Below are 21,805 nucleotides of genomic sequence, written 5' to 3' on the forward strand. Positions count from 1 at the left end.
CAGACAACTCCAATTGCACACACTGCATATCGAAACTACTAAAATGGAGCTTCAAATTTTTCTTCCAAAGAGGAAGAATTAAAAGAAAAAGAAAAAAAAACCTACAGGATTCCATAACAATTTTAAAACACAAATTGTAAAGTTGGAAAAATTGTAAAGAATTTAGAAAAAAGCATGGAAAACTAGAAATATTTCTTCTCTCAAAGATTACTAGTACTTTCACTTATACTATCTGTCAGTCTAAAAATGTACTCAAAAAATAAAGGCATTCAGAATCTGATGCTGGAAACTCACATACTTGTTTGTTCATCTGTACATCCTGTTGGGTTTCAGAGTCCTATTGCTTCTTTACCTTCAATCAACTAATATGAAAGTACATGCCTCTTTTACAGTATTATTTAAAAGCTGTCTATCTGGGGACACACCTGAGCAACATTTATGAGTCCAAACATTCAACATAAGATTAAAGCATAGTGCATTTTAGTAGATACCTTTTTCAACATCTACAGAAAGTGAGGTCTTTACTGGTTCGGTAGCCTGCCAATCAGTCAGACAGGTTAATCCCTGCATTATTTCAAGTTTAAAGTTGGTGACTTATAATCACGTTAATCAACCAACCAAAGAAATAGAAGACATATTCCGTGAAGAACATTTAGCACATAAATGCACGTCTCATAACAGTCAATGAGCTAGGCTTCCAAATAATAACATATACTGCCCTTATCATCTATGGAAGTTTTACTACATCTAGTTCAGCTTATTTTAACAGCCTATGCAATCAACTCAAATCCTGCAGGATACTTTCAGAGTCTGTTCAAATGCCACTCTTACACAGCCTATATAACCCAAGTTTTTTGATGTAGCTATTCCCTAAATTGAAACAGTTCTTGAGATGTGAAGATAAATTCATTTTCTGCAAAAACAATACTGGAATAATCAGATTCATTATAATGACATTTTCTTTTAGAAAAATGAATAAGAGCTCGGTGAATGCAGTTAGTCACATTGTGACTTCTCCTAGGGTTGAAAAATAGAAGCTGTTTTAATACAACACAGACTTGCCAGCTCTTTTCCTTTCCTAATAACCCATTTAAGATAGATAATAAGTCTCATTTTATGATCTCTCTAATGGTACCCCACAAGAACTGCAGGTGGTCCTATGCTACTGAAACACAGTGAACTAAAGGCTGTGAAATCTGAACAAATGCAAAAACAGTTTTAGAATACACATCCACCAGAATCAATCAACAATGTAACAGCACAGGGATAGTATTTTTGGCCAGTAGAAGACTGCTTCTGCTACAGACTGCTTCTGTCCTACTAATATTCTCTCTACCACCCTACAGGAGGACATTTATTCTTTTACATAATGGTTTAATACAGGCAGAAGTAATACTAGCAAGAAGAAACTATTATCAGCCTAACTTCTATAGCTGTAACAAGTCTCTCTATATGGCAGCTATGAGCACTGAAGACATACACACAAAAAATTACCAGAGTTTTGCATACTTTTGCATAATAAATATCCATGCCCATGTCTAACATCAACAAAAACAATGAAATAACCTTCTCACGGAATTGAGTGACTGTTGGATAAATATCCCTAAAGTAAATATTAGAGTCACTTTCTCCCCTTACCCAGGGGAAGCAAGGGCCAAAGAAAGAAGTTACCTAATCATACAGCACCTGCTAGTGAGCCTAAGGAAGGAGTGGTCATTAACATGAAAAAGTTCTTGACACTAATGTACAAGATTCTTCTTCATTTATTTCTGACTACAGGAAGTTACATTACATTTTTCATATAGAGGGCATACCTTACTACTCTAGGTATTATACAAATGCTTCAGCATTAAATCTAATGCTCGAGAAGTGACTATACCTAACTTCATCAGGAAAAAAATACCTGTGCAGCAATTGGTGTAGCAATCTGCATTCAAAAGTCTTGTTTTGATGGTCCTATCATCTGAAATTTTTCCACTAATACTAGGTTATGATTTTTCACTATACAAATATTTGCCTATAGCTATCAGTATGCAACCAAGTTACTTTTTTTTTTTTTCTTTACAACTTTCACATTTGTTGACAAGTACTTTATCACACCCACCAACCTAATTACACTCACTTTTCCCAACTCTTGGGACTCTGAAAACATGAATACAGTCAGTGCATAAAAAAGCTACACTGCCCTGAGAAGATATGCGTATAGTACTTTATTGCTGTATAAGTAGCTTTTAAAATATTTGTTTTTATTAAAAATATTACTTACACAGGGATGTTTTCAAAGGCATCTTCAAAATTTTCCTGGAAAAGAAAAAAGCTGTTTTAATTAAATGTGTATGTGTATTTTGGGACTCTTTCTGTAACACGTCAGAAAGTTACGTTTACCAGGTAGCATTTATTATGCAACATACAGTAATACTCAGAATATTCATAGCCTACTGGCTTTCCCTTATGGTTTCACTACAAATCATCACCCAAACATATACATTTCCTATGGGCCTACCATATCACACTACAGTCTCAAGTTAAACACAGACAACAACTTCTTCAGACTCACGAACTTCTACCATGTAAACTTCTAAGAGGAATACAGGCTTACGCCTCAGTAATTTCTGCAGCACATCTAATGCATTCAGGATGCACCAGCTTACTTGCACAGAAAAAACAGCATGTAAAATGTTCTGAGCATATAGCTGATATGCAGATGGACCAGATTATATATGTCAAGTCCAAAATGCGTAACAGATAGTGTGAATACACAGCCAACTCAGGCATTAGTAGGGCTTACGGGAATTACTTGGTACAGACATCAGGATGATGTCTCTTCTTCTTTTAGTTCAAATTAAAATAGAGGAAGAGATGCATGAACATAAAATGGTCAGAATGATTCAGATCAAAGGACACCTACTTCTATATCCAGTTTCCAAAACTAGTCTTCAGAGTCGTGTAGCAAACAAAGAACAGAATAAACATCTACATTCTTCCATCCACCACACGTTTTCCAGCCATTAACAGCTCAGGCAATTTCCTGACCTTGTTGTGGTTTGTCCATCTGGTAATTTTCAGCATCTCTCTGTTCCATATACTGATCCAGTCCTTCCTTGTTCATTTTAAATTCATTATGCCATAACCTCATTAAGGACTTCAACATCCTTGCATGATACTTACCTTAGAATCACAGAATCATTAAGGTTGGAAATAACCTCCAAGATCGTCTGCTCGAACCACCAGTATCACCCACTAAACCGTATCTCTAAACACCAGATCCAACCTTTCCCTAAACTGCACACACTGTTGTGGCCAAAGCGTGGGACCCAGCGCTTGGCTATGTTGAACCTCATCCCATTGGGTCAATTGGGCGATCAATCCAACCTGTCCAGGTCCCTTTGCAGAGCCTTCCTACCCTCCAGCAGATCAACACTTCCCCCCCAGCTTGGTGTCATCTACAAACTTACTGAGGAAGCACTCAATTCCCTCATCCAAATCATCAATACAGATTTTAAAGAGGATGGGCCCCAACACTGACCTCTGGGGAACGCCACTGGTGACCGGTCACCAGCTGGATTCCACCCCATTCACCACCACTCTCTGGGCCCAGCCCTCCAGCCAATTTTTAGCCCAGTGAAGAGTGTCTCTGTCCAAGCCATGGGCTGCCAGCTTCTCCAGCAGAATACTGTGGGAGACCATGAGAAAGGCCTTGCTGAAGTCTAGGTAGACTACATCAGTGGCCTTTCCCTCATCCACCAGGCAGGTCACCTGGTTGTAGAAGGAGATGAGGTTGGTCAGGCAGGACTTGGCTTTCATGAACCCATGCTGACTGGGCCTGATCCCCTGGGTGTCCTGTATACACTGTATGATTGCATTCAAGATGCCCTATTCCATCACCTTTGTTGGCACCGAGGTGAAGCTGACAGGCCTGTAGTTCCCTGGGACCTCCTTACAACCCTTCTTCTCATAGATGGGCGTCACATTAGCACATCTCCAGTCATTCGGGACCTCTCCAGATGACCATGACCAGTGATAGATGATGGAAAGTGGCCCAGCAATCACATTCGCCAACTCCCTCAGCAGCCTCGGGTGGATCCCATCTGGCTCCATGGACTTGTGACAGTCCAGGTGGAGCAGCAGATCTCTAACTATTTCCACCTGAGCTGTGGGGAGTTTCTTCTGCTCCCCATCCCAGATTTCCAGTCTGGGAAGCTGACTACCCCAAGGATAACTGGTCTGATTATTAAAGACAGATATAAGGATGGCATTAAGAACCTCAGCCTTTTCCTTATCCTCATGTTCCCCCAAGTCCAGTAAAGAATGGAGATTCTCCTTGGCCCTCCTCTTATCATTAATATATTTGTAAAAACATTTTTTGTCATCTTTAACCATAGTGGCCAGGTTGAGCTCATGCTGGACTTTAACCTTCCTGACTTTCTTTGTGTATGCTGGCAACTTCCTTGTACTCTCCCCAAGTTGCCTGTCCTTTCTTCCACCAGGCAGTCAGGAAGAGAACTCACCTTAAACGTAACATGAGATTGAATCTACCATTCAGTAAATACTTCAGAAGACACACCAATGCTGCACGAATTTTATATTTCTAGGCAAACTTACCAGCAGAAAACAGCTAATAAATAATCAAACATTGTAACAATTTCTCTGCTAATTCAGCAATATACTGTGATACTATGATCTACTTTCCTGAAAATAATACTTGTTTTATCTACAGGAAAATTTCTATTCATAATAACCATTGCAAAAGGACATGACTTTTATCATTCTTTACAGGTAGAACATGCAATTGCAGTAGCTTGAAAGAGAGTAATAGCACGTTCTTTATTGTCTGCAGCTGCCACTGCCAAGGAGTGCCATAAATATACTTAAAGATATGTTATTAACAGACTGCCCAAATGCTCTCTTTCAAGCTAAATTTTCTGGCTGACAATGGTATAGTAGACAGGATAAGGGATACTCTGAAGAGTACAGTAGTTAACACAGAAGACAGTAAAACGATGTGTGATCTGAGGAAAGATGAACTGAGTTTGTAAAAGCTGAAGAGATGCCAACAGGAACAAACATCTTAAATAAAAACTGTGTTACCCATGTCTCACCCACACACTGATAAAAGTCATCAGCCTTCTAGTAACTTGCCTCTCTGAAGACTGCCTCCCTGAGCTATTTCCAGAAACAAGAGGAGAAATTCAGCAAAATAAATAAAACATACTGACAGTTTTTGAGCATGTTTCCATTTTTCCTATGAGGACAACTTTACATGCAAAAATTAGATTCAACTGTCAGATATTTACAAATAACAGTAATAATCAGAAGTGTATACTGACATGATAAAACTTTCGATGTCAACCTCTTGCCTGCTCCTAGCACATAAAGCTCTTTTAAACCTGAGAGCACCAGCCATGTACAAGCAGAAAGAGATAACTCACACATTGTATCTATGTGGACCTTCTCTGTCCAGCTCCTGCTGATTTGTGTTCCTTACTATTCATAACAGTTAAATGCATGTCTAAACATTTAGAAGGTGAAGAACAACAATATCTTTTCCCAATTCTAAAGTACAGGTCACAGTCATGGCCTCTTAAGATTCCTCATAGGGGTTAAAAACATTGCAGAAGGGGTTAAAAACATTGCATTTATTCTATGCGCCCTCACAGTCCCACTGGATACAGAAGGGGAATTAAAAGGTATTCAAGTAAGACATCTTGTTCTGTCTTAAACAGTCTCAGGCAAGCTCGTAGTTGACTTTATAGTATCTCAATGATTCTGTATATAGTGAAGAATGTTGAAGGCATTAAGTGAGAAACGTGGCCATTTTCTACTCCATTCCATGTCTCCTTCAGGGAGGAAAAAAAAAAAGTCATCAAAAAAAAAAAGTGTAAATGGAAAGACTGCAACTGAGGTACCCAAAACAGCTCTTCCCAGATCAAGTTATGAGATTCGTCATGTTCCTACAAAAACATGAAAGACTTCAGAAGTATTCAGGGCACAATCACTTTTCTCCAGGTAGCCTGTTACAATTAACTTGTGAATTAAACCTGTTCTACGAAAGAAAACATCAAGTTGTTACATCAAGTACATTTTGAACACGTGAAGTTATATATTACATGCATACCTACATGTGTTTCAAAAAAAAAAAAAAAAGAAAATCAAGTGGTTTGTAATATTTATCAATCCCTCAAAGTACAGAAGCAGCCCAAAGACAAGGACAGACATTCTTGCACATTTGATTAAAGCCTAGCAAAGTTTCCATCTTTAGTTGCTCATCACAGTACCACAGCCTACAGACAACAGATACAATTGAAATGCCATAACTAACTTCAGGAGGTGCTTGTTCAAGTCAGTCTACAGTGAAGATTACTTAATTCAAGATAGATTATTTTACAAAGCACAGATGATGGTCTGCAAACAAGTTCCTTCAAACCTAATGCCATGTGTAACTAAATCAGCCATATTTGTGACCTCAACATTTTATGAGTGTTATTGGATGAATATAATTTCCTTTGTTTGCATGGCTAGAGAGACTTGCCAGAGACTTAGGATAATGCAGTCCCTCATCCATTTCTTTCTGCTGACTTGGGTCCATCCTGCAGCAAGTCCTAAAGTATGTCCTTATTACAACAGCCACAAACACTCTGCATAAATATTCAGGAAATAGAATTTGCAGATGGGTCCATAATAAGAAATAATCTCTTTTTTCCTGATATTCTACTCAGGAAAAAAAATACATTAACACTTTATTCAGTACTAAGTGAAACAGTTTAGTAATGTTTCTCAGTACATAACACTGAGTAACAATTTTTATTGCACCTTTTCCAGAATACCTAATAACTTAACACATGAATGTAAATTAAAGTGCCACTAGATGGCATGACGAAAACTGATTTAGATTTTCCCACAAATCTGGAAAAGAAATTGGCACAACACCTCAAAAATAAAGCTGTCTGGAAAAAAAAAAAAAAAAAACAAAAAAACTTTTATTGAATCACATAGTCACTTTTTCTCAGAGACAGACAAATGAGACAACATAAGATAGTGGTGAAATAATACTAGCCAGCATTAAAAGCTGTTGATGTAAGACACTTAGTTGTCTATTTACGGCTTTATTTTTAGGTATTAATTGGAGGACTGCTTTAAGTCAAGCTGTGGAAAACCACAGTAGTAACTCCCCTCCCCAGAAAGTAAATAGTAATGGCAATCTATAAAAAGTAGCATATTTAGTAAGCACATACACTTCAAGATTCTTTTTGTCCTGATGCTTTTTTCCGAACTTATATTCAAGTATGGGTACATCTAATTATTTTTGTCTTCTTCTACCTTCTGTAATTCACTTCAGTGCTGCTCCTCCCCTCAAGATCAAGGCTGAGAGAAAAGGATGCATAGAGAATCAGGCCTTTGTCGAAAGCCAAGAACACTTCATACCTCTACTTGTCCATAAGAATTTGCCTTTTTGGATGTCAGTTGCTGGATTCCCCATACACAGAGAGAGAGGTCTAAAATACCACAATAGGAAGAACAACAGAGTGAGAGAACACTGCAATCACAGAACAACTATCATTCTGCAGAGGAATTTGTCCTATAGGACTCTATTGAGTTTAAACAAAATTTAGTTGACACACTCAGCAGCCATTTTCTAAAATCCAGAGAGATCCACCATATTCCCTCTAACTAAAACGGTGCAGACCAAGCTGAAAGGGTACTAACATGCGCATAGCATGTAGGAGTAAGTTTTGTCTTGGTGGAACATGGGCTATATCATTTTTTCTTTTTAATGGTCAATACTCAGTACAGGAGAAAAGTGTGACTATGAGAAGATAGGGAAAAAACGCTGATCTGAAATATCCACACTATGGACTGGGACTATCAAAGAGAAGCCTTCCCGATAATCTTAATTTCTGACCAGAGCAAGTTTCTAGAAAACAGTAATCACCACAGTTTTATTAGCAAACGGAATAGAGTATTAAAAATGTACTTGGAAGAGAATCCAAGTAAATAGAGAAAAAATACATTTTTATTATTACTTGTTATGCGACTTTCTACGTATTCATTCCTTTTTAGCCCGAGTCAGGAGTACATTCATAATAAATTCAAAGAAACTGGTGGCTACACATTTCAAATTCCATAGCCCCAGAAAGGCCCCTTAAAATGAGCAGACAGTGGAGCTTGCACCTTGCTCAAGGATACAAGAGGACAACATACCTCCGTTCAGTTGACTTGAGTGGCTTGTATTAGGAATAGTGCAGCCAGCAGAACCAGGGAGGTGACCGTCCCCCTGTACTCTGCTCTGGTGAGGCTGCACCTCGTGTACCATGTTCAGCTTTGGGCCCCTCACTACAAGAAAGACGTCAAGGCCCCGGAGTGTGTCCAGAGAAGGGCTACGATAGCCAGAGAAGGGCCTGGAGCACAAGCCCTATGAGGAGCAGCTGAGGGAACTGATGTTGTTTCAGTCTGGAGAAGTGGAGCTCAGGGGAGACCTTATTGCTCTCTGCGGCCACCTGAAAGGAAGCTGTAGGGAGCTGGGGGTTCTCACAGGTAACTAGGGATAGGACTAGAAGAAATGGCCTCGAGTTGTGCCAGGGGAGGTTCAGGTTGGAAATTAGGAGACATGTCTTCTCAGAAGGAGTGGTTCGGCATTTCGATGGGTTGCCCAGGGAGGTTGTGGAGTCAACGTCCCCGGGGGTGGTGTTTAGGGAAAGGTTGGACCCAGTGCTTAGGGACATGGTTTAGTGGGTGACATTGGTGGCAGGTGGATGGGTGGACTAGATAATCTTGGAGGTCTTTTCCAATCCTAGTTATTCTATGATTATGTGATTCTGTTCTATGACTAAGCTGAGAACTACGAAGAGAGATCTGATGAGAAACATCAGTGAAATTGGGTACATTCTGAGACATGCAGCACAGGAGTATGACTGACCCTAAAGCAAGAAAATAACGGGGACAATCCCATTTCAGTGGGATTGCACCTTCAAATCTCAGCAATACACTGATTCTCATTTTAGGCTTGTTTTTCTGTTTGTTGTTGTTGATATTTTATTTGGTTTTGTTTGTTTTTAATGCTAAAGACAGGACATATCAGAGACATTTTTCTGCCAACTTTTTTTTTTCCATTTATCATGCTCTGTACTTTGGAGTTCTCCTTCAGGGCAACAGTGTACTCAGCATTTAATGAAATACAAATCCACTGCATAATCCACTGTCAGTTGTCTACTCACTTATTTTGCATTTATGTAAGAATATTGAGGTGTTCTTACTCTGTCAAGTACACTGAAATAATTTTAGCCAAAGAACTGCTACAGTACCACAGAGCTACTGTCACAGCAAGCAACTGAAAAAACAGTTACTAGTTACTAGTTAAGTTACTATAAGCTGCTTAATATGAAACCAATCTTAAAAAAAAAAAAAAAAAACACACGCAAAAGTTACAATTAATAAAGAATTAATGTATAATTATGAAAGTTGACTTTTTTATATAAAAAATGATTTGAGGCTACTAAACATTTCTTGAATAAAAACAGACACTTCGGATTTGACAAACCTTCTTTCATATTGTAGGCTGATCTAGTTTAAGCGGTCTCCCATAAAACATACTTTATATCAACAACTAGCCAACTAAACATAAGGAAATGCAGTTGTCAGTGGAATACTATCATTACATTTTTTCTAATAAAATACCCTCATGGCTTCATTCAAAACAATTTTTAATCAATATCCTAGATGTGAACGAAATCTTCAGCTGTGAAGAATTATATTAGAGTTAGAGGAACACAAATCATAACAAGAAAACACTGCCTTTAGTAGACTAGCATCAATGAATATAACACAGTCTCAAGTGAAGAGCTGTAAATGTAAAAACAATGAAAGAAATCATACATGCTGGCTGGGTTTGTATTATGGGAAGTAACAACCTGGAATAAGGCTAGAAGGTCATTTTGACAAGTAATTCAATATGAATTCCTATTGTTATTGTGATCCTTAAACTAATCTGAAAACAGTAGAAAAAAGTTTTAGCAAGCAACACTGAGAGGATGAAAACAGTAAAACATTTTACTTCCTTAGAGTTCAACCATCCTAAAGGTTGGTTAATATGTACAAATACAGAAGATTCCCCAAAATAGTCCAAGAGCTAGAACACATGACTTAATGTAAAAGCTATTTAAAAGTTTAATCACTTCTATTTACCAAGCAGAAATATTTAATATCTCTTGCTCATTGAAAAAGTTTTAAAAAAATCACACACAAACACAGTATCACACAAGCACAAAATCAGTACAAAGTAAAACCTCTTTGGTTTCTTGTAAACAATGGTTTTCATCACGTCTTTTTTTTCCTGCTGAGTCAAGTTCACATTTCTTCAGGCAGAGTGTTAAGTAAGAATAACAATGGATGCCATCTTTCATGGCTCCAGATGAAGTCTGAAAAGTACATAACACTATGACTCAGCTAAGCACAAATTACTAGGTTCAACATCAGCTAAGTTTCATGAAAACTGATTGCTTTTGTTACACAAGGAGAAATTATCTGTAGTTCTGACAATACTTTGTTCAAATTAACTCATAGCCTGAAATTTGAGCTACAGACAGTGTTCCACTACAGAATTTACTGTCAGAATTCCACTGCATAGGATCAAAAGGATACTGAGGTAGTTTTAGGTAGTTTCTGAATACTGCTCTTTCCCCTTTTTCCCAGAAGCGTGCATATTCTCCACATAACATAAAATACCTTCATAATGGATTATATGGGCATTATTTTGCTGCTTCTCCTCCCCTCAAAAATTACTCTCAAAGAATCATATATCAGAAATGACTACTTCAAGAAAAAAGAATGATGGAGATGAACAATACTGCAAGCTTTACTGATTTAAAGTTGTGAAAGTTCACTTCATAATACTGCTCAGTTAAAAATAAATTCACCTAAGCAAACTCATTTGATTCATCTAAAGTAAGAGAAGTCTAACATGCCTACACACACTTCAAAACGTTAGGTAGAAGCTGTATAAACTAGAAAAAAGTAACCAAGAACTTGACCTATAAAACAATCTGTTGTGGACACCTTTCTTGCATACTAACAATCAGATGATGGTGTCACCTACGGACAGAATTCAATTGTCACTTAAGTGGGCTGTGGCATTAGAAAGTAAGAACTGAACTGAAACACACAAGTTCTGTTTCTACTCAGTGCAACTTTTTTTATTTTTTACATGAAAATAACTCCTTCTCTGAAGGAAAAAAACATGTATTTTTGTGCTTACGCAGTATTTCAAGTTCATTGGCTTGAACTCTAAATATGATCCATCTGCTTCTTCAAAGTTACTCTTCAAAATACTTGGAATAAATAAGTCTGAACTACTGAGCTTGATCTTTGGCTTCTGAGAGCTCAAGTTTTTCATCTGCTGTGGAAAACTTTTAGGATAACACAGCTCCTCCAAAACAGACACCAAACCCTCCACTCTCCTCTTTGGAAAAACACTGGTATTTTATGCAGTCTCATCCACGTGGAACATCATGTCATATTCAAGATCTTTACTAATGTGGGTGATTTGATTTTTATATATATATATAAACTATATAAATATATATATATATATATATATATATATATATAACAGTGGTCATGTGCTAAGAAAAAATAAAAAACACAACTTTCCACACACAAAGAGAAAACAGGAGTTGATAAGGTAGAACCCAGCTCTACTGTAAATTTGGCTAAATAAACTGGAGCTAAATACAAACTTCACTGTCATTTAGCTCAATGATTAGATATCAGTACCCACAAGAACAAAGGTGTCTCCATTACAGCCTGGAAAGCAGTGACCTTTCCATGCAAAGCTGGTTACCTCAAATTTACCAAAAGACATGTGAAAACACAGTCTTAAAAGTTCCATACTCAGTTTTAACAGAAAACAGATGCTTTCAATGAAAGTACCTGCTGTAGTTCAATGTTAATTATTAACATGTTCTAAAAAGCAGACAACTCTGGATTTGCACTCAGCTGCATGTAAGCAGGACATTTATAAAGCAGCATACCAGCCACTTCATATAAAAAAGGTCAGGACTGGGAATGATTATACTCAGTGATATCAGTCTTTGTGGGTCAGACTATCTACATACCAGAGTGAGCATCAAGATGAAGCCTTTTCTGAATCTACTTCTAAACACCAAGCTTCAGGCAGTCTCACATTAGTACATTAGCATCAGTCTTGCCTGTTGTGACTGCAGCTGGCTGAGCTTGCACTGTTTTAAACAACTGCTCTCCCCTATGACTGAGAAGAGGAAATAAGCAGAATCGGTTACACCATCAGCAAGGATCACAAAATACTTCATTATAATTGACATGCAAATGGCTGCTGTCAACAGTTATTTGTATTTGCATTCATATCTGACATTTTGCACATAAAAGTGAGAATATAACTGAAGTTAAAGTTGGCTGAACACCAGTCTGGATCCTCTTACAGTTTACACTGGCACCTTCCCGCTATTTGACCTGTTATTTGTCAGTTTGACCTGCTTTTGCTTTTGCACAAAGAGCATTTTTAAGAGTCAAAGGAGTAGGGTAGCAACAGAACATCATTGCTATAATAAAGTTTATATATACATATATAAACAATTAGCCAACTTTCCTCTCACACATCCCAACAAACAGCCCCAAGTTCAAAGAAATATCAGTTAGACATATGTTTGTTAACAGCACCAGGAAATTAAAAAAAAAAAAAAAACACACACATTGGGAGTTGCTAGTCCAGTACAGAGTATGCTCCTAAAGGGATCTGAAAATATGTCACTATTCTTAGTCATTTTTATTGGACAAGACTGACTGCCAAGCAATTCTACAGTCAAAGATAAATACACATATTTAGATGCACTTTGACTGGATACATCTGCCTTTCGATACCATCAGAAAAGTGACTTGAGAAGAAGGGGAAGGTGACTAAACAGACTGAGAAAGTAGGGACTACGCAAAATCATCCTCCTCAAAGGAGATACTCCAGAAGACACCAGAAGTTTGTCCTCTCTAGCAGGTAAGGATGATTGTTCTGTCAGCTTAGTTCTTCTTTAATTAGACATGCCTGAGAGTCTTGCAAAACTTTGTTCCAAGCCCATCAAGATTTATTAGAAACTTGAGTATCATGTAATTTCTATGAAATCATTGAATGAAGCCCTATTAAAGTCAAAAGGAACCATAGCGTGCTATTTATCATGTCTGTAAGCTGGTAAGACCATCTTCACATTTTTCTAGACCTAATTCTTCTAATGCATAGCCATATGCATTAATAATTAGGTGTATCTACATCTTCCAGGACAAAGCTGGTGGAGACTTTTCTACTGTCAGTCCAACCAACCTTCTCTAACCGGTTTCCAAAGACTGTTGAGAGGTCATTCTTAAATTAATTAGAAAATGCAAAACATTGTGAGATGTTTTACAGAAAGAAAATCAGAGGGAAAAACTAACTGGAAGCAAGTCATCAGCTGGCACTTGACAGACATAACAAGTATTTATTCTCTTGATTTGTTTGCATGCAGTCAAGGTATCAGCAATCAATGTCACCAATCTGTGACACAAAGAAAGAAGCATGGTCTTACTAATTCTGGCAAAGTTTCACAGCTAGGGAAATTTCACCCACTCTCATTCAGATTTGTCTATCCCTCATGAAGTTTAGCTTTCCACAAGTGGCAAAACTTCACAGAAACTTTAGCTCAGTCTAGGCAAATGATCATTAGATAATCTGCTGCTAACAGAACAGGTATTACCTCAAAACGTACAATTCTACTGCACAAGAAGTTAAGGTTGCACTCACTTTACTCAGCCAAACCCACCAAATAAGATAAAAGCCATCATGAAAAGGGAAGCTGGAAGACCCATCTGACAAACACCAGATGACACATCTGTATGCACTTTGAAATTGCAGAATCTCCATTCTTCCTCTCTCACAAGGGTAGATCTGCCCAGCTGCCTCACACAACCTTCCTACTTGTATTTCCATATTTCAGTACGCTTGATGCAGAACGTGAAGCAAAACCTAACAGTTCTTACCATGTTATCACAGGATGCTCCAAGTAAAATTAAAAAAGCATAGAAAAATTGGAAGCAACAGGAGCCAATGTAACAAGGTATTTATTTTACTTTTAGAAGATTTTCATTTTGCTGACCAAAATGATTCCTCATCAGCTGAAAAAGCAAGGAATAGAATGGGAAAGGAAAATTCCTTAAATTGCTTGTTTCAAACTGCCTTGATGGGAAAGAAAGGTTATAGTTAACTTGAACCTCTTCCTATTTCCACTTGGGATTTATTTCCACCATGATCTTTTACCAAACCATTTGACAAAGTTATTTTGTGGTGAATAAAAATTCCTTTCATTACTGTTTCATAATTTGAGTGCTACATCATTTTTTGTGCTGCTAACTTGTGTAACTATTTGCTAGTAAAACAACTTCTCAAAAACCTGAAATCCACTGTTGTCAAGAACAGGTTTCTTCAGACCAAAGAAAAAAAAAAAGAAGTCTCCCCTTCCTCCAAATTACTTGTTTTTTAGTGGGACTACTATTAGCTGCAACTGAACCTAGCTGTTGATTCATATGATCAACATTAAAGACAGTAAAAACCCATCACCAATTAGTAGTATTCAAGAACAAGAACTAAAGAACAGAGGTAAAACAAGAAGCACTGACAGAGTGGTAAAGACACTATCTCTAAAATGGATTACAAATCAAGACCCTTTTGAAGTTCTTAAGCTATCAGTCAAAATACATAGTAGGAAAGAGCTGTACCCTTCATGCAATGCAAAAACATGCACAATTCTTGATATACGGGGCTTAATCTTGAACTAAACAGCATGGGCAATCAAAAAGACTCAAAATACATGTGTATGTGGTACCTTTTGTTTTGTGAAAGCCATGAACCAACTGGAGAATTAACCTGAATTGAAAACCATCTTCCCAAACTATCTGGCTATCACAGCAAGGAATTAATCACTCATTTTCTCCCATTATCAATGTTCAGAAGTTGAAGTGAATGCCGTCACCTTCACTAGATGCAATAGTATCAGATATTCTTCGATCTTGTAATGCTGGATGCCACAGCTATAAACTTGGGAACACTTCCAGAATAATTTTTTTCCCAGGACAACTGGTGTCTTGCCTACCACACAGAATTTCATAGCCTATGCAAGGAAGCCTTCCAAAGACCTCATTTAAATGCATCGTCAGGTGTCATAATTCTACAGACTTCTGCACCTCCTTCACAGAGCAATTCATTTTATGGTTTAAACACACACACAGATAAATAAGAACAACTCAAGTCACAGCTAAATTACAATCCATGGCAAAAAATGACTGTGTGGTAATCATAAGGAAGTGCTGTTTCCAGAGAGTTCACGTGTTTCATAGAGGTAATCTATTATCATTGCTTGGCATTTGGTACAACTGGAAGCAGTTTAAAGAACAGAGCTCAAATAATTTCATTTTAAATAATAATAGTAGTAAACCTGCAGTTTTATCTTAGTACCATGAGACTCCAACCGCATGTCTGAATAGAATGCAAGGTGTCTCAAGTGTAACATCAACTGTGCTTGTAACGTAAAGAGAAATAACTATTTCTGAAAGTGCAAGCAAGAGGAGTATCACTGCTTTCCGGCAGTCTGTCATTAAAAGAAACTTGAAAAGTGTATCAGAGTTACTAATAATAGTGTATGTTCTCATTAAGACATCCAGTTCTGTCAGTCCTGGATATAAGAGGTTTGCCACTTGTTTGTTTGGGGTTTGTTTTTAATCTATGCTAAGTAAGTATTTATGGCTGAGATTTAAGTGCACTTATTAAATTTCCCAGACCTTCTCCAGTAAAGATCGTGTTATGTCACAAGTTACCAAACTCTGGTGAGGTCTCTACTTGCATAATATAGTTCATATTAAGCATGGGTAGCTTAGAGCAGGACGGAGCAGAACTGCAATTCTGCGTCTCTGTCCTTACCCTACAAAATCTGTCTTCAGCCATGACAAATAGTCACAAAAAAATAAAAACAGAAAAATCTCACACATTTCTGGAAGCATAAAACAAAGACACAGTATTTGTATAAATCAAGCTGCAATCATACATTTTTAAAAAAATCTGTCTTGATTCAGGATAGAAAAGAAGTAGATGCAGTGGAGACTACATCATAGTAAAGAAAAAAGGGTAAGATAGAAATAGCTAAGAAAAAGAGTACATCATGTACTTGGGCAGAGTGACCACGAAATGGTGGAGTTCACTATTCTTGGCGAGGCCAGGAAGGGGACCAGTAAAACCGCTGTATTGGACTTTCGGAGGGCTGACTTTGAGCTGCTCAGGACACTGGTTGGTGGAGTCCCTTGGGAGGCAGTTCTGAAGGGCAGAGGGGTCCAGGAAGGCTGGGCGCTCTTCAAGAGGGAAATCTTAATGGCGCAGGAACGGTCTGTCCCCACGTGCCCAAAGACGAGCTGGCGGAGAAGAAGACCGGCCTGTCTCAACAGAGAATTGTGGCTTGATCTTAGGAGAAAAAAGAGGGTTTATAAGCTTTGGAAAAGTGGGCAGGCCACTAGGGAGGACTTTAAGGATGTAGCGAGGCTGTGCAGGGACAAAATTAGGAAGGCCAAAGCTCATCTGGAGCTCAATCTGGCTACTGCCGTTAAAGATAACAAAAAACGTTTCTATAAATACATCAACACAAAAAGGAGGACTAAGGAGAATCTCCATCCTTTACTGGATGCGGGGGGAAAGTTAGTTACAAGAGATGAGGAAAAGGCGGAGGTGCTCAATGCCTTCTTTGCCTCAGTCTTTAGCGGCAATACTGGATGTTCTCTGGATACCCAGTACCCTGAGCTGGTGGAAGGGGATGGGGAGCAGGATGTGGCCCTCATTATCCATGAAGAACTGGTTGGTGACCTGCTACGGCACTTAGATGTGCACAAGTCGATGGGGCCGGATGGGATCCACCCAAGGGTACTGAGGGAACTGGCAGAGGAGCTGGCTAAGCCACTATCCATCATTTATCAGCAGTCCTGGCTATCGGGGGAGGTCCCAGTTGACTGGCGGCTAGCAAACGTGACGCCCATCTACAACAAGGGCCGGAGGGCAGACCCGGGAAACTACAGGCCTGTCAGTTTGACCTCAGTGCCAGGGAAGCTCATGGAGCAGATCCTCCTGAGAGTCATCACGAGGCACTTGCAGGGGAAGCAGGCGATCAGGCCCAGTCAGCATGGCTTTATGAAAGGCAGATCCTGCTTGACGAACCTGATCTCCTTCTATGACAAAGTGACGCGCTGGGTGGACAAGGGAAAGGCTGTGGATGTGGTCTACCTTGACTTCAGCAAGGCTTTTGACACCGTCTCCCACAGCATTCTCCTCAAGAAACTGGCTGCTCTTGGCTTGGACTGGCGCACGCTTCGTTGGGTTAGAAACTGGCTGGATAGCCGGGCCCAAAGAGTCGTGGTGAATGGAGCCAAGTCCAGTTGGAGGCCAGTCACTAGTGGCGTCCCCCAGGGCTCGGTGCTGGGGCCGGTCCTCTTTAATATCTTCATCGATGATCTGGACGAGGGCATCGAGTGCACCCTCAGTAAGTTCGCAGATGACACCAAGTTAGGTGTGTCGATCTGCTTGAGGGTAGGAAAGCTCTGCAGGAGGATCTGGATAGGCTGCACCGATGGGCTGAGGTCATCTGCATGAAGTTCAACAAGGCCAAGTGCCGGGTCCTGCATCTGGGGCGCAATAACCCCAAGCAGAGCTACAGGCTGGGAGAGGAATGGTTGGAGAGCTGCCAGGCAGAGAAGGACCTGGGAGCGATGGTGGATAGTCGGCTGAATATGAGCCAGCAGTGTGCTCAGGTGGCCAAGAAGGCCAACGGCATCCTGGCTTGTATCAGGAGCAGTGTGACCAGCAGGGCTAGGGAGGTGATCGTCCCCCTGTACTCAGCTCTGGTGAGGTCGCACCTCGAGTACTGTGTTCAGTTTTGGGCCCCTCGCTACAAGAAGGACATGGAGGTGCTTGAGTGGGTGCAGAGAAGGGCGACGAAGCTGGTGAGGGGCCTGGAGAACAAGTCCTGCGAGGAGCGGCTGAGGGAGCTGGGCTTGTTCAGCCTGGAGAAGAGGAGGCTCAGGGGCGACCTTATCGCTCTCTACAGGTACCTCAAGGGAGGCTGTAGTGAGGTGGGGGTTGGTTTGTTCTCCCACGTGCCTGGTGACAGGACGAGGGGGAATGGGCTTAAGTTGAGCCAGGGGAGTTTTAGGTTGGATGTTAGGAAGAACTTCTTTACCAAAAGGGTTGTTAGACACTGGAACAGGCTGCCCAGGGAAGTGGTGGAGTCAGCATCCCTGGAAGTCTTCAAAAGATGTTTAGATGTAGAGCTTAGGGATATGGTTTAGTGGGGACTGTTAGTGTTAGGTCAGAGGTTGGACTCGATGATCTTGAGGTCTCTTCCAACCTAGAAATTCTGTGATTCTGTGATTCTATGTTACCCTGAACTTTACTAGGCAATTTCAAATAAAGGTCCTCGCTGCTTTTTTGGCTTTCTAAAGATTCAAAGAAAAATCCTATTTATGTAGCAGGGTCACTGTGTACATATTACAGACTTACCAAGACAAAAGTATCACCTCTTTCCAATTACTCTTCCCCTGGAAGAATATCTTTATAGCATTCCAGAATGCTCATCAATTTCAATGCAGTCAACAATCCTCAATAAGTCTCATTATAGAGACACTGCTTTGGAGCTGCTAATACTAATACTTTTCAGAGATGACGCCAAGCTGGAGAACAAACATGTTTACTTTGTATTAAAGATGACTCAGTGCCCGCTTTGCCTTTCTTTATTTCATTAGTTATATGAAAGAGAAACTAGTACAAGCATCTTTGATATTAACCTCCTCGTTCCCCTCAGGTTAAGTGTTTCCTGGACCACATGGCTGAACACTGCTTTGTACAGAATGCAGCAGCAGCTGCTGCACAGGTAGCACCCAAAAGTTATATTTTATTGTGTAAAACTACTGAAGTGATTTTCCTTAAGTGCTTTATTTCCTTTTAAGGAATGCCTTGCTGCAGTAACGGTAATTGCAACAACCTATTTGTGATAATGTTTTTCTCATTACAGAACTTGACAGTCTCTGTGGATATCTTCTAATCCACCAGCAGCATTAAGTGCAGTAACAAAACAGCAGAGCTTTAGAAACCAACATTATGTACAGTTGAAGAGATCTGTACAGGATTAAAGCAATGACTTTTGTCCAGAGAACAACCTGTTCCCCCAGTGCTAGAGAGGCCACCTTCCATCTCTCCTAGAAACAGATTTTTTTTCATTACAGTAGAAAAGCATCCTCTTCAATAAGCACTCACTTGATGTCCTCATTAGTATAAAATTAACTAATTATTAGCTGATTTATAAATGTGTTCTGAAGAGCTCATTGTGTTTCTACCAGAATCAGAGTGAGACAGACAAAAGCCTAACAAAAATATAGTGTCACAACCAGAACAAGCGTCACATTAAATTACACTTAGCAGAATCAGATCTTGACTTAACTTGACAGTAAGCTAAAGTGTTAGTTCTTTCTAGGCTACTTAAAGGCAAGTACAAACAAAACACGTTCTCTTCTGAAGTTATGAGGGTAACTCTTTACCAACAAATATCACAAGTAACATGCACCTTCAAATTTCATTAACATAAAGTTAGAGTTGACCTACTAAGGTCCCCCATTAAGTTTTCCTCATGTGTCACAAGGCTACTACCTTCTTCAGTAAAGATTCCCTCTACTTTAACTATTTATCCACTACATCCAGAGCTTGCTGTTTCCTCAGCCATTGACTGAAAGCTGCAGAATCCAGAAACAATGCACTGAATTCAGCATGCATTTCCCTACAGAGAAGTCACATCATCAATTTGTGCACTGAGGCTTGTCAAAAAGGTAGAGATGTGCAGTTTCCCTCCTCACACACAGATGTCATGCAGCTTACTGATGCATAACCGATCTGTAGCCTTAGGACATTTCACTAGGAATGTAATAATGACAGAAAAAATACACAGTTGTTGCTGGATTTGTCACTTCTGCCCAAAGGATCATTAACATTTCACCCTAAGTGTAAGGTTACGTTTACAGTATGTCAGTGTGTCTAGGTCACTGCTCATGTGCATAGTCCCTCCTTCGGTGCTATTACGTTGAATTGCACTGTAGCATGGAGCACATACTCACAGGCAATCAAAACGCTGACTCCTTTGCACCACGTTCACACTGCAAAATGGCTGATGAACTGGCTGCGATGACTCATGCTACAGAAAAGGAAATCCCACACTGTTAAATCTAAAACACTGAACCTCTCTAAATGCCACTTCCTCCCTTCAGCACCAAGGGATATAAAAACAGAAAAGACAGGCACAGTACTCAAGGTGTAGTATACTGGTGTAGTAAACTTCTTTCAACTATGAAAGGAGAGGTAGCAGCCAAACAATAAAAGGCTGGCAGTGAACTATTTGTGTCGTTCTGACCTCCACACATTGCCAATATCTATATTCATTTTCACTTTAGCCCATGGTCATTACATACATGAGAGTTTTTATTAATCTGTGGAGACTTTCACACCATTTCTTTAAATCTCGTGACATTTTGGTTAACTCACATGCACAATTTAAAGAGACCAACTTATAAAATAAGGTATGATCTGAACAGATAAATGACAAAAATCTACTGGTATTTACCTGGATAGCATAAAGCTGCATGCTCTATTGCCACTACAGCACAAAACAACACTACATATATATATTTATTAAGAGCACTATATATTTAATAAGATTTAATAAAAGCAAGTGTAGAGTCCTGCACCTGGGAAGGAACAACCACATCTATATCAGTACAGGCTGGGGGACGACCTGCTGGAGAGGAGCTCTGAGGAGAAGGACCTGGGGGTCCTGGTGGATGACAGGTTGACCATGAGCCAGCACTGTGCCCTCGTGGCCAAGAGGGCCAATGGGATCCTGGCGTGCATTAAAAGAAGCGTGGCCAGCAGGTCAAGGGAGGTGATCCTCCCCCTCTACTCTGCCCTGGTCAGGCCTCACCTGGAGTACTGTGTCCAGTTCTGGGCTCCCCAGTACAGGAAAGACAGGGATCTCCTGGAAAGAGTCCAGCGGAGGGCCACAAAGATGATACAGGGCCTGGAGCATCTTCCCTATGAGGACAGGCTGAGAGACCTGGGTCTGTTCAGCCTGGAGAAGAGAAGACTGAGAGGGGATCTCCTCAGTGTATATAAATATCTGAGGGGTGGGGGACAGAAGGATGTAGCCAACCTCTTCTCAGTGGTTTGTGGGGAAAGGACAAGGGGCAATGGCTGCAAGTTAGAGCACAGGAAGTTCCGCACCAACATGCGAAAGAACTTCTTCATGGTGAGGGTGACAGAGCACTGGAACAGGCTGCCCAGGGAGGTTGTGGAGTCTCCTTCCCTGGAGATATTCAAGGCCCGTCTGGACGCCTACCTGGGCAGCCTGCTCTGAGGAACCTGCTTTGGCAGGTGGGTTGGACCCAATGATCTTTCAAGGTCCCTTCCAAGCCCTACAGTTCTGTGATTCTGTGATATAACTTTGTGTTTGCTTATGATGGCTGGGCTATGAGATTGAGAACAGTCCTGAGGGTGTTGGCTGATGAGAAGCTCAACATGAGCCAGCAGTGTGAGCTTGCAGCCCAGAACGCCAACCATGTCCTAGGTTGCATAAAAGGCAGTGGGGCCAGCAGGGCTGGAGAGGTGAGTGTCCCCCTCTGCTCTGCTCTCAGGAAAACCTACCTGGAGCCCTGCGTTCAGCTCTGAGGCGCCCAGCACAAGAAGGAC

General features: G+C 40.1%; 1 protein-coding gene across 1 annotated transcript in view; it reads right to left on the bottom strand.

Annotated features, from left to right (window-relative positions):
- The window catches only part of TTC39B (tetratricopeptide repeat domain 39B), a 77,412-nt gene that overhangs the window by 50,282 nt on the left and 5,325 nt on the right, over positions 1 to 21,805 (bottom strand). The window contains exon 2 of the mRNA XM_084503213.1: positions 2,267 to 2,301. Within this exon, the coding sequence (XP_084359339.1) occupies positions 2,267 to 2,301 (35 nt within the window). The remainder of the gene's footprint in view (positions 1 to 2,266; positions 2,302 to 21,805) is intronic.

This window comes from Aythya ferina (genome assembly GCF_964211825.1).
Source record: "Aythya ferina genome assembly, chromosome: Z".
NCBI classification, from domain to species: domain Eukaryota; kingdom Metazoa; phylum Chordata; class Aves; order Anseriformes; family Anatidae; genus Aythya; species Aythya ferina.